Here is a 14684-nt window from a genome sequence, read left to right on the forward strand (position 1 = left end):
CATCCCCTATGACCCAAATCGATTTGGTAGTGTTCTAACCTACATTTGTCTAACCCAAATACCTAGTCAACTAGCAATGCTAAATCACCTATTTCTAGAGTTTTAACACGGAAATTTCGAAGATTATTTTAACCTAGGTCAGGCAGAATTTTATTAAAAAAATGAACATATCAAGAAGAACTAGGCTTATAATAATTGATAAACAAAAATGCAATATAAATGAGCAGAAATTAGAGACACATACCTGAGAATTTGAGAAAAACAAGAGGAAAAGGTACTTGGTGATCAAGAAGACACCCACAACAGCAGCTCTGACTAGTAGATGAGGACTTTGGAGAATTTGGGGAAAATGATCGGTTGAAGAGGGAGATGAGTTTGGAAGTTGAAAAGGAAGGGAAATAGGAGGAAGAGTGAAGGAATGGGGTGAAATGAAGGGTAAGGGTTTTAAATATTGAATTTAAAAAAAAAACAGTCGGGTCGGGTCGGGTACACCTCATTAATGACGCAACGATTCCACGACGACGGTCCGTCTCAGTTTTGACAATCCGTCATTGGTTCCGTCGTGTGTGACCTAGTTTGAAAATAACAGAAAGGCGTACCTGGCACGACGAATTCATGCGACGGTCTGTCAAATTTGAAACGGTCGTCGCTGTATCCATCAGTAACTGCTGCAGAGTAATTTTCTGCAGAATATCCTGGTGATGTGCCTGCAAATTTAAAACCTATTAGTAGAAAATGCTACCATTACTAGAAAGAAAAACTATAAGTATTGGGTAGCCTCCCAACAAGCACCAAATTTAACGTAGCAGCACGATTGAGGACACTTGATTACTCAGCCTTCATGAAGATGGTATGCCTCTATCACTTCATTCACCGATGCAGTATGCCCAAAATAGAGTTTTATTCATTTTATATTCACCTTAAACCGCACTTCCTCGTTGGTTTTTAACTCAACTTCTCCATGAGGGAATACTTGGGTAATCAAGTAAGGGCCAGTCCGTTTGGACTTGACTTGCCCGGAAGAAAAGGCAACCCAGAACTGTCTAAAAGCATCAAATCCCCAACCATAAACTCTTGTTGTGCACTTTTTTTCATTCTCCTTCTTCATCTTTTGTTTGTGGGATATGGCGGATACCGATTGGAGCTTACCACTCTGCCTCATGGTCCTACAAATGTTGAAGGTAGCTTCTTCATTGTTCAACCGAAATTTCATCTGCCCCTTTTCCATATCAACTAAGGCTCTACCTGTAGCAAGGAATGGCCTCCCAAGAATAATAGGCACTTAAAAATCGACTTCACAATCAAGAATAACAAAATCTGCCGGAAAAAAGAATAACTCCACTTTTACAAGCACATCATGGAGTATCCCTATAGGCCTTTTCACTGTTCGATCAGCCATCAGTAGCCGCATCGCAGTGGGTGTTGGGTCACCCAAACCCAACTTCTTGTAAATCGAGAGAGGCAAGAGATTTATGCTTGCCCCCAGATCACATAATGCTTTCGCAAACTGTAATGACCCGACTGTACAAGGAATAGTGAACGCACCCGGATCTTCTTTCGTTTGTACGAGAGATCTTCTAGCAATAGCACTACAATTCTGCATTCTATCATCATCCTCGAAAGTGACCGGTCTTTTCTTTGTGACCAGATCTTTCATAAACTTGGCATAACCGGGCATTTGTTCTAGATCTTCTACCAGAGGGACATTGATATAAAGTTGCTTCAGCATTGTTATAAAACGCCTATATTTACCATCCTCGGTCTTTTCTACTAATCTCTGAGGGAAAGGTGGTGGTGGTCTAGGCATGGGAATTACCTTCATAGGGACTTCTACATCTTTTCCATTGCTCTCTTCTGCTTCACCACTACCCTTTACCACCTTATCATCATCTTTCTCACCTTTTTCTCATTAGACGCCATAGGTGGGTCAATGGTTTGCTTACCACCCCGAGTGGTGATTGCCATACAGTGCGCATCATTTTTTGGATTTTGGACAGTGTTGCTAGGAAGAGTGCCCGGTTGCCGTGTGTTAACTGTCGCAGATAATTGGGCCATTTGCAACTCGATCTGCTTAATCGATATTGCATGTGTATCGACTTTTTGCCCAATACCTGCTAAATCACACCTTAACTCTTTAATGTAATCATCACTAGCATCGAACCTCCTCATCATTTTGTGCAACATATCCTCAACTCGCGCCATACTATCTCCACCATCCCTAGGAGTAACTTCACGATTTTGAGGAGGGACATAGGGCCCATTCCTATCATTTCTGTTACCGTAGTTACCCCTATTAAAGTTGTTGTCGCGGTTGTAGTTTCCATCTAAGACATAATGACCCTCACGGTTATAGTTACCATAGATCCGACCTTGGTTTCCTTGACTTTGGCGCCAATTATCCTGATTTGAGCCTTGGGCGCTCGGTCAAAAACCCCTCGTATCTGCTCATTTATTGCATAGGAGTCCTCTGCATAATAGCATTCATCATTAGGAGGTAGTGGTTTAGGCAAGTAATTAACTGTATTTATCTTTTCTGCATCCCTAGTGATATGTTTTAGTACCAACCCAAGCTCAGTTTACATCTGAGCCATTTGTTCACGAATCTCATCTGTGGCTGGGTTGTGAGTGGACTGCACTAAAAAAGTATTTCTCCCAGTATCTGACTTCCTAGTACTCCAAGTTTTATTATTTCGGGAGATTTTCTCTAATTTTTCAGCTATTTCAGCATAAGGACACTCCCCATAAGATCCACCTGCTATAGTGTCCAACACCGCTTTATTATTATCATCCTATCCCCGATAGAAGTATTTCTTCAGTGACTCATCATCTATACGGTGATTTGGGACACTTCTCAAGAACGAGGTGAATCTATCCCAAAAACTACTAACTGACTCTCCTGGTAGTGCCACAAAGTTGTTCACTCTGTCTTTGTGGTTTAGTTTCTTAGAGACCGGATAGTAGCGTGCTAAGAAAACATCCCTTAGTTGGTTCCAAGTGAAAATTGAGTTATACGGGAGCTCAGTGAACCATATAGCGACCTCTCCCGTCAGTGAGAGAGGAAACACTCTGAGCCCTATCACATCCAAGTCCAAGTCAAGCCTCCCTACACAGCTTTTACACACTGCCCTTACCTTAGATATATAGGCATGTGGATCCTCAGAAGGTAGCCCTGAAAACAAACCTCTGGCAGTGAGCATTTGCATCAAGCTACTAGTTACCACGAAGGTGTGACCTGGTGGTAGAGGAGGCAAGACAAGCGGCCCATCGGAGTCTGCTATGTTGTCATAGCCTATGTAGTATGCTTGGGGCCGTGGAGCGGGATTTTGTCCCCTCTGTTGGTGTTCACCCGGGGCATCGGGTAACAACTAACCATGAACATCAACCGGAGCTGCGATGTTCTGGTTTGTATCATCATCATTAATTCCCAAGTTTCGATTCATGTTGCGTAGTGTACGCTCTAATTAGTGATTGTAAGGAAACAAGGGTTCTCTTCCACTCCGGGTATTTGGCATACAAGGAGGGTGGTTCTACACGAATCAAAAACAATAAAACAAAGTAAAATCAAGAAAATATCAACTAAATTGTAGTAATACGTTTAAGTTAATCTAAAAGCTACTTTCCCCGGCAGCGGCGCCAAAATTTGATACGCTCAAACTTACTTCTCAAATAAGAAGTAAAGCGGTCGCGTCAAGTAAATAACCCAACTAGTGAGGTTGGGATCGTTCCCACGAGGAAAATAGTTTAGACTTAAATTCAATCTATTATTACTATTGTTCAGTCAATTACTTCCTTGGAAAGCAAAAATGATAAAAAGGGGGGTTTCTATTCCTAAATAAATTAAACTAACTAGCGAAATAAAAGGAGACAACTAACATCTTCGAATGTTGGAGTTTAATCAATTAATCAAAGTAATTAGGGTTAACGTGTTCCCCACAGGTTCATAACTTGATAAGTCTAACTATAACAATTCTTTCCTACTATCTTGCATGCAAAGTGATAAGTTATGTATTTCTAAATTCTTGGTCCGGCATCTAGAAAATTTCACTCCGCACCTTGGTCCGGCTACGTGTTGCTATCCTAACCCTTATATTTACCTCATATTAAGCATCGTATTCGATATTTGACTAAGTTATTACCTCGTACCAATCAATACTAGCCTATTAGATAGTATACACTAAATCTATGTTGATAATTCTTTTCCTATTATCTACCTCCTTGGTCCGGCAAGTAGCATTAAGGAGAGTTCTAACGTTAGTCATCCGTTAAAAAAGACTTCTATGCGAAAGAATTATCAATACATGCAAGACACTATTCTAGAATTATTATTTTAGTTAGGTTTTACCTCATTATTTGTCTATGGTTCCCACAACCCTAATTATGGAGTTTAGATACCCATAGTCATAATCACAATATTCAAATATATGGTATAAGAATTCATGTACTTACTTTAATGATAAAGAGTAAAATTTGAATGTTCGCTTGATTAATCAACAAAAATCACCAACAATCAATTCAAAGAATCTCAATATAATCAAGAATCTAACAATAATGAAGGGCCTAACCAAATAATCCAGCGTCTAACCTAATAATCAAAGTCTAACCTCAAAAACGAGGTTTTTCGAACTATTTATAGAAAATAAAAACCTAATTAAACAAAGACTCTATTTGCTGAAAATCTGTCAAAACGCGACTGGATCGATGGACATCACGACGGATCGCCGTGGTCACGACGGACCGTCATGGACTCCGTCGTCCCATACTTGATGCAATTTCTTCTGCTGCTCTCTTCATTACCCTCGACGGCAGGTATGACGGATCGTCACAGGCACAACGGTCCGTCGAGGGTCTCCGTTCCAAAACACTTGAACTCTTGGAATATGGGTACTGGGACTATTTCTCTTAACTTCATGACGAATCTGCAGGACGGACCGTCATAGACACGACGGTCCGTCACGCTTTCCGTAACCCCACACTTGGTCAGACTTCCCCATCTTCCTTCAGCAGCTGCACTACGCTGCCACCTACAGACCGTCACGAGCATGACGGACCGTCACAAGCTCCGTAGGTGGTCTCTTCTCCATTTCTTCACTCAAAAAACCTTCGCATTCATCTTTGGACAGATTTCCTGCAAATAAGGAGAAACTTATATAAAAATTAGCACAAAAAGACTTTTGGACACACTAAACTTAAGGAAAAAGTATTAATAATACCGTGAAACCACGGTATATGAACTCTGTACACACAAACCATGTATGCAATATGATTGTTCTTAACATTCCAGGCTCAACGAAACCATCGAAATATAGATGAGGTTTCCTTGACCCGACATCTGTAAAAGTCTGAACAAAGGAACATAACTCCAGAAAAGTCTAAATCAAGCTCATGACCTCTGAAAATTCAACCAAGACATTACTTTGTCCGAAATCATCCCCAAATCCATAGAAGATATACAAAATTAGGTATTAAGAGGAAAAAGAACAAAAAGAACTTTAAAACATCAGTTTTAAAATAGAGGAAAAGGGAAAATATACCCTCAAACTACCGTACATAATATGCAGATATGCTTCGTCATACTTTTGCTACATTAGTGCCCTTATCGTCCAAAAACTAGAACACATATGCAATTCACTCTAAAGGAAGATTAAATAGGTACACGTGGCGAATCTTATATGTTGGTATGATATTTTTAATAAATGTCAAATTGGGGGAAGATAATGACGTATGTTCGTTAATATAAAGGGTATATATGCTCTAGTTTTTGAACTGCAGGGGCATCAATGTCCCAAAAGTACAACACACGATATCTGCATAGCATTTTGATAGTTTAATGGTATATTTGTCATTTATGAAGAGGCCCTTCTATTTATAACCAACAGATTATAGTATGAATATGTATTACTAGCTTATCAAAAAAGTCACAACCCTTCAAAATTGTTACTACTCATTGAAAAAGTCACAATTCTTTTTAGAAAAATTGCAACCATTCGAAGAAGTCACAACCATTAAATAGGAAAAAAATATCTTCGTTTAATATTATTTAACATAATATTATATATATATATATATATATATATATATATATATATATATATATAAATTTAAATTTTCTTTATGCAGGGATTAATTATTTATAGTATTAGTTATTTCACCTTTGATCTTACATAAAATAATACATGCCTTGTAACTTATACATGTATTAGTTATGCAGATTTCTAAATTATCTATCAAACATTGTATTAGCTTTATATATAAATAACTTATTTCCTATCTATCTAACAGTCATGGTATAAGTTATACAAAAATTAATACATAAATAACTTGTTTCTTACCCAACTACCAATAGAGCCCTTAGCATCAATGCTCTATAAAAAATCTGGTTTGCAAAACCTTGGGCACTGTATCTGTGTAGGTTCATTTATCATTGTTGTCCCTTTCTCTTTTCATAGGATCAGAAGTCACAACGGGAAGATTTCTCCGGTACTGAGTAGATGTCAACCTTCTCTCAAGAGGAGTTTTCCGCTTACTCACCACAAATCTGTTAACTCCCTTGCGCATTGGCATAATAGATGGGAAGTCTTCATCTGGGATCTGACTCAATTCAGATATGTCTTTTATCTGAGCAACACGCTGGAACCACCTCTCAGCTTTGGCTTCTTCAGACATGTCTAACAGATCTGTTTCCTTCACAGCAGACCCCTCCAAACTCTTTCCTGTCCATCCATTTCTGACGTTCTGGTTTCTAGGCAGCTTGGTTGAACCTACTCCCAAAGTCTCGGCTAAGGATACATCCTCGTTCACGGAGTTTCTTCTGTCTTTACTATTAGTTCTGCAAGCATCTAAAGCAAGAGAGGTTTCAACTGAATTTCCAACACAAGGGACCCCCTGATCCCCAGAGAAACTTGGACTTGCAAACCTTGAATTCGTGAATTGATCAACAGGAGTCTGTGCAGTAATAGTATCTCTGAACAAAAACCCAGCATCATCCGACTCATGATGTGTCTTCTCTGCATCTTCCTTCTCACTATAGGTTTTGGAAAGAGGATTCATGGGTGATCCCTTGTGATCTGAGTTGCTGAATGTAGATGAAGTTCCAACCCTAGACAGAGAGGATGAACCTGTGATATCTTCCTGTTGTGTGTCCCTTTTCGCAAAGTAGCCTGGAGGGAAGGGAACAAATGGGACAAAGCTACTGTTGTTTGCTTGCTCCATGGCCACTTGTCTTTTGTACATTGGAGAAGTCAAAGACCGGTCTTTCTTCTTGCTAACTACATATCTATTTTCTCCTTTACGCATTGGCATAATCTCTGGGAAGTCATCATCGGAGATGGAACTCGATAAGTCTTTGACATCATGCAGCTCCGCGATTTTCTTGAACCAACTTTCTGACTTCTCAGCTTGTTCTCTCTCTTTCTCCTCACTGAGTAGATCATTTGACTGGAACTTCTCCATGGACTTCCCAAAGTCATTGCCAAGACTTGCTGAACATGTTTGGTGACTGACCTCAGGAGTGTGAGAGACACCAACTTCTTCCTTTACTTTCTCATCCATCACTGAAGTTGGATTATTTTTCTGAAACATGTCTTTTGGTAATGGCACAAAAGGAACATAGTTAGAACCTCTTCCACTATGTTGAATGACCGACTCGCTATTTTTGTCTGCAGCAACGCCCTTATGACTTGTTCCAGAATTTTGATCCATATTCTGCTTCATTGACGTGGCAAGGACACTATGTGCACCACCAGTCAAAGTGTTGCCTTCTGGGATACCATTGTAACCAAAGTTTCTTTCGTACTGAGTGTTGGCCAACCTCCTTTCCAAGGGTGTTTTCCTTGTGCTAACAACAAACTTATTTTCTCCTTTCCTCGGTGGCATTATTTCAGGGAAGTCTTCGTCAGCTGCTGCACTATCCATATCAGAGGCATTCTTCATCTGAGAAATCTTAGAAAACCACCGCTGTGCCTTCTCCTCATTCTCAGCCAACTTAAGATCCATTCCATTTGAATACGCAGAGTTCCCATTATACCCATCCTCCGCACTGGAGTGGGTAGTTCTAGGTGAAGCCCCAGCTGGTCGTCCGAAGTCGCATCTCAGACAGACAACATTTCTCCCATAGTTGAAGAAATAACATCTGCGATATCAACATTATAATAAAAAACATGTCCTACATGATAATGATTTGAATAGAGCTAATGACTGAAATACATAAACAAGAGACTTATTAGTGCTTACTGAGGGCATTCCCACTCCCCGCCTGTCAGCTGTCTCCTTGGTCTAGGTTCCTCACATTCAAGGCATTTGTTGTTTCTTGCAAAGTTCATGAAATTGCACCTGTTCAATATCATGCAGACTTAGACCGTTAAAGATCATCAAAGTACAAGAACCAACAAATTAACAAGCTTTAGAATAAGGGAAGGAGGACAGAAATAACTTTACTTTGGGTTCAGCACATTCCCTTATTTGGTAGAGCTAGAGCTAGAAGTATATGAAAGAAATAGCTTGAAAGACAACAAAAGTGTGATAGAGTGGGTAACAAGTCCCACGTTAGTTGGGGAATGGACTAGTGGTCTCATTATATGGACTTTGGCAATCCTCTCCTCATGAGCTAGCTTTTGGGATTGAGTTACGCTCAGGTATCATATCTTGTGTCATATCTTTACATTGTATCAGAGCCAGGTCCATCCCCATTTGGGCTCTCAACCCATGCTCCAATTGGGCCTGGGCGTGAAGGGAGAGTTAGAATGGGTAGAAGTCCCACATTGGCTGGGTAAAAAGTCCCACATTCTGTAACATGTCTTTTGAAACAGTGGAAAATAGACCCGCCCTTCTAACCCTTCTCCACTAAAATATCGGGCTTCGTTTTGCATGGTATGGGGCTTGAACCTGCGACCACAAACCTTCCACCTTTTGCCACTCGAGCTAGGCCTTGGGGGCTTGGTCCAAAGGGCGGGTCACAGACGGATTTCTTGCTTATCAAAAAAACAGGGATTTCTCTCATCTCCTCAAGATATATCTTTAACGTATGAATGTTAATAGGAGAGTTAAATGTTTCTCATGTCCTAATGGAATTCACCAAAGAAAATAAAGGGTCACTAACAGTGGAATTGCCCTTGTTTCCTAAAAAGAATATGGGGCCACAAAGCTGAAAATAGTAACAGACTAAAAACCAATAAAATTTTAGAAACAAGAAAGGCCAGAACAAGACAATTGTACATACTTTTGACATATCCAGTCGCCTCTCTTCATTACAATATTTTGTCTAATAGGCCTTGGTGTTTGTCCATATCTACCTGAAAAATCATATTGCTCTGCAGGAGGCAGGTTGACTGCTGGAGCTCCGCAGCTCACTTCAACCAACTCACGCAAAAGACTCCGGCAAGATGATTCTATAAGGTCCCTGCTATAGAGGGAGTTTTTTTCTGAAGAAACAGAGGGTTTACTCGCGTAACATAATATGTATTTCATGAGATCAACCGTGTTAGCGTTGCCATGATCCAGCACCTGATATTTCAATCAAGATAAAATTTCAAAAACAAACTAAAAGTAAGAGGAAAAAACAATGTTCAGCAACCCTATATCAGATGTGTACTTGAAAGTAAAGCTATTTCAGTAACTCAACAAAAAAATGTAAAGAGAAAAATTGTTGATGCAAGCTCAGTATAGTATTTCCTTCAGTTTTCTCCAAGGGGTCAAGGAATAGTCAAGAGGTGTAAGAAGCAAATTACAAGACATAGGATAGCTTAGAGATTACTTTGGCCAGATGTATTACTTCCTAGAGGATTAATTCAAAGGAAAAAAAACAAAGTCAATAAACAAAGCAGTTACATCATAAGACACCTATTTTTAAGTCTAAGTAGTACCTAAAGCTCTTCAATTTTAAAAACAAAGACAACTTGGAAGTCATACCTAGGCGTTCACTTCCATCTTAAAGAAGGAAACCAATCGGCAATGAAATATCACACAAACCCTTCGACAGATTACAACTTTTTTTTAGATATCACAGAGCATTAGAGTTTATAGTGTAAACAGAGGATTAGAGTTTATAGTGAAAACAGAGGATTTTCTGCAATCATTCTTGCAGGGGATTCATAGGCACCTGGACCGGATGGATTCACCATGGAATTTTTCACCAGTTGCTGGGAGATAGTTAGCAAAGAAGTAGTGGCAGCAGTTCAAAACTTTTGTAATCAGACAATTTTTTGAAAGGAGTTCAATGCCACCTTCATAACCTTGATCCCAAAAGAATTGGGGGCCAATAGGTAGCATATTAGCTTAATAGGTAGCACATACAAGATCAACTCAAAATTGTTGACTCAAAGGCTGAAAAAGGTCTTCTCAAAACTGGTAGATGCACATTAGATGGTATTTATTGAAACTGGTACATGCACATCAGATGGCATTTTTTAAGGGCACGCAGATCATGGATGCTATTATGATTGCAGTAAACAGGATTGTAAGGCACCAAATGAAGCATTCCCTAGCCTCAACCAAAGTAAAAATTGGGCATCAACTTAAGTTCTACCAACACTCACAAATAGAATTACCTTACTATATCTTAATAAGCTCAAGTATCAAAAATGTCTCATCAAGTTAAGTAGTTTAGCTTTGAGCTTAGTTGAGGTCATCAAAAGGAAGCTCAACCCTGAATCGATCCAACTTTGCTTAGTTTGTAATCAAAACGTAAAATTATTTTAAATAGATATAATGTCCACAAATGTAACTGAACCCTTAAGCTTATTTCCAAATTGATTGGACTAAGTAAGTCTTATAGTAATCCTTCTTCTAATATGTACAAATCCTTCAAATTAAATAATTTGATGAAGGAACCATTGTAACGACAACAGAATACTATATTATACTGTAAAATAAGAATAGATTGTGCTTACAGTGCTCCCGTCAATACCCAAGAATGCCCTCATTCTTCTTGCCGTTTCCAGAGCACCTTTGAACAAAAATGGTGTCCCATTTGATACAACAGCCTCAATATCCCTCCTTGAAAGCAACCTGCATTACATGAAACAGATGCACACAAAGATGAAAGTAATGTTTATTTTATCTTACAAATATCTGAAACCTACATTTCAGTGTTTTGTCAAAAAACGAAGTGCTTAGGACAGAACTTATATTTCAGAGAAGTGCTAAATTTTCTTGGCATAGACATTTCAGAAATCAAACATCTACAAATTTCAAGATTTGATAATTAGTAAATTTAGATGAATAAGTGATATACAAGATATTGATCTTCAGCATACATACTCGCATAGAGATGCACAAAATACTTCCAAATAATACCCTCCTACACAACTTTAGTCAAAGGAAAATGTCATATCTACATATATCCTTTGATTATTTACTTCCGTTTCTCACTCTCTCTGTCCTAACTCCAGTTGATTCTTTCTGAATCATTACTTAACAACCAATAAGTAACCAATACACTTGTTCATGCTGCAAACCAAGTTAGTCCTATAACCTCTATTAATTATGTCATATACTATTTCAGTTCTTAAGAAAAGTAACATTGTTGGGACTTCCCAAAGAGAGAGACATAAAATTTAAGATATTAAATCAAACCCTATGAAATTTGGGCGCTCCCGTGCAAAATCTAAGCAGAGGGTAGCAGCACGAAGGAAGTCTTGGGACAACTCCTCGTATGTGACGAAGGAGTCAGAGTCCTCCACTGCAGGAGGTAGCTGGTCATTGCCAGTAAGAAGAGTAATTAAGCTACGCCATTCAGGCCAAGGGTGAGAGGTAAAAGAAGAAGAAGAAGAAGAAGAGTCGAGTGGGGTGTTATTATTGATGGGTTGGGCGTGGAATTGTTGTTGAGAGGGTGAAAGAGGAGATATGTGGGGGTGACTGTAGGCTGTGAAGCGACGAGAACCGCATGCCAAACGACGAAGATGGAGGAAAGAGGGGCATCGTAGGTGATTGAGGAATGTGGGAAATGGAGTTCCGAGGAGGGAGATGAACCTCGAAGCCATGTTTGGGGTTTTGCTAAACCCTCGCTCTACAGAGACGGGAGATGGCTTCTCGCCTGGGGGATCTACTATAGTTTGAGCCAATACAGACCATTCGATGATAAAAATGAGGTTGGGGTTGGTCCTCTTTTTGGCCAACCATTTTAACCATGTTTTTATTATATTTTTTTTATTTTATTTATTATATACTGCTAATATATATTATATATTTATTTATATTTATATTTATATTTTTTTGGTTTATTAAGAAGAGACAGTTTTCATTTTTTCAACATGTCTGCTTCTACGTCAATTAATTTCAAAATAAAGGCGTTGTAGTTAGTTAAACTCAATTGATAAGAGTGCTGCCTATTCTCATGTACGTGTCTTCAATGTGAAGATGAACACGGGGCATTTTAAAGCTTTTTACCTATGCATTGTTTTTTTTTCTTCCTTCTTTAAAATGTTTTTTTTTTCCTTGTGTTGAAAAAGTAAGTGAGTGGTAATTACCTCCTCCTTTTTTAATTAATCTTAGATAATTTTCAATGAAGGAACCCAATTTAATTTTGTTATCTCACTATGCTACATTGAATTACAAGATCTATAAGATTCTGTTTTGGGTTAGGAGAAATTTTGATTCTGAAATGGCTATTAAAATTTAAAATTTACAAACTGAGAACAACACTAATTTCGATTAATCTTTTATTAATGGACGAAAAGAATACTAATTTTGATTAATCTTTTAAGATTATTGAAATCCTAGAACAACAAGAATTTTTCTTTTGATCATGATGGAAATTTGAGCTATTTGTACAGAATTTTTTTCTTATATACCATTATTTTTTCGGTTCATCATTCCCTTTGTTTGCTTATGTCTCTTCTTTCATGGCCCTATTATTTTCTATTTTTCTCATTGATTTTCTTATGTGTATTTACTATTTAGATGTAATCGTGCTTGGACAAAAGAAGCAAGCAAACATTTTGTTATTTGTCGAAAAATCACTGTCTTGCAGGCGAAATACGAAAACGGTTCTTCAATTGACATCATCACAAGCTATTTATGCCTAAGTAAGTATAATTTACTGATGTTCAAATTATTTTGTTTTGTTCTTCATATGATATCTCCATTTTATCTATATTTTAATGACTTGTAAAATATTCATTAGATATACACTTTCTAGAATTATGGACATTTTCTAGAATTTTAAATATTTGAATTAATTAAATTATATATAGGGTAAAATCTTGAATTAAAAAATAAATTTGTAATATTATTTATGTCTTTAAATAGGAGGATATTAAGAATGAATATGTCAATGTGAAATGACTGAAAAAGTTATAAAGAAGGATAAATTAGCTTCATTTAGTTGTCATATTCCATCGCCAATGATCAATAATTTCTTAAATGAAACGAAATAGAAATACGGTTCTTTAACAACATATTTAGGTACCATTTCAACTAATGTGGTTTAATTCTTTTTGCAATCTTATATTTTTATAAATATTATTTTCACCTTTTCTACTTATGTAACAGGTCTAAAATCTTATATTTAAAATCGAAAGTGGTGTGCCTCAGCTAACCTTCAATACAATGCATTGCTATCCATAAAACTTAGATCCTTAACAAATACCTTCAAAATATAAAAATATAATAAGATTGCTTTTTAATCTTAGTATTATGCTTGTAACTTATGTTATACACCTGTAAATCAACTTCTAATTACTAATGTTATGTTGTGACTTCTAAACATTTACTCAATTAGTACGCAAAAGCATTTTTCACATTAGGCCCATGTAGGCACGGGCTATGTTTTCTAGTCTATATAGAAGAGTGAATAAGCATGTGTCTCCATTAACGCGAGTACTTCATGGAATAAAGATTGAATTAGAGGGTATTTGTGTCATTTTCAGCTTCTTTACACTTATCCTTTATGCCCACCGTTAGGGTGTACATAGGTCGGTTTCGTTTGATTTTCATTAAAAGAAAACTAAATCAATTATGTCGGTTTATTAAATCTAAAGATCAAATTATGTAGGACACCCTCCTTTTGATGTGAGAGGATGATACTGGATTCCATGTTAGCTCACATGGTCTATGTCGGCCATAGAGAAGTTTTATGAAGAGGTCTATTAGAAGTACCACTAATTCTCAAGAGGAAAAATTCATCCAAAACTAAAATTAGTTATCCACCTTACTAAATTAAGAAAACATTAAATAATTTTATTCCCAAGATCATTGAATACTATTGGAAGTACCACTAATTATGAGGAAGAAGAATAGTTGATATGATTTTTTGTCCTTTGGATGTTTTTCGTGAAATCAGTAGGATAATATTCATAATTTATCTGACTTAAAATATATACAATCATATTATTAGAATGAACAATTAAAATAAAATATAAATGTTTGTTGCTAAATCAAACTCATATTCTCGAGTAATATCTCATATCTTGCTAACTGTAATCAAGCACCCAAAAAGAATTTTGGATATTTATACTATTGGTCCCCTATGCAAGCACGGACTAGACTTATCTAGTATGTGTGTGTGTGTATATGTATATATATATATATATATAAACACACACATAGTAATATTACTAAAAAAACATTTTAGAAATAATAAAAAATAAAAATAAAAATATATGGGGGTTAATTTAATTTTAATTGATAATAGATAATCAATAATTATCACGAACTAACAAATTCAAAATAATTAGATTATTTAGTTTCTT

The 14684-nt window shown here is 37.1% G+C and overlaps 1 protein-coding gene across 2 annotated transcripts; it reads right to left on the reverse strand.

The window, feature by feature from the left end:
* Positions 1 to 4439: 4439 nt before the first annotated feature.
* LOC101264457 (zinc finger protein VAR3, chloroplastic) lies at positions 4440 to 12118 on the reverse strand. Of its 2 annotated transcripts, XR_011221209.1 has the most exons (6): positions 11569 to 12098; positions 10884 to 11001; positions 9215 to 9498; positions 8230 to 8328; positions 6330 to 8128; positions 4440 to 5125 (listed from the first exon to the last, which is right to left on the reverse strand). XR_011221209.1 is itself a non-coding variant. In XM_004229058.5 (5 exons), the coding sequence occupies exons 1-5, from the start codon at positions 11973 to 11975 to the stop codon at positions 6412 to 6414; spliced, it is 2625 nt and encodes an 874-aa protein (XP_004229106.1). In that variant the 5' UTR covers positions 11976 to 12118; the 3' UTR covers positions 6218 to 6411. The 2 variants fall into 2 exon arrangements, 1 of the variants encoding a protein (XP_004229106.1); XM_004229058.5 differs by lacking the exon at positions 4440 to 5125 and having other exon boundaries at positions 6218 to 8128; positions 11569 to 12118.
* Positions 12119 to 14684: the final 2566 nt, after the last annotated feature.

Source organism: Solanum lycopersicum, chromosome 1 (assembly GCF_036512215.1).
Source record: "Solanum lycopersicum chromosome 1, SLM_r2.1".
Classification (NCBI taxonomy): domain Eukaryota; kingdom Viridiplantae; phylum Streptophyta; class Magnoliopsida; order Solanales; family Solanaceae; genus Solanum; species Solanum lycopersicum.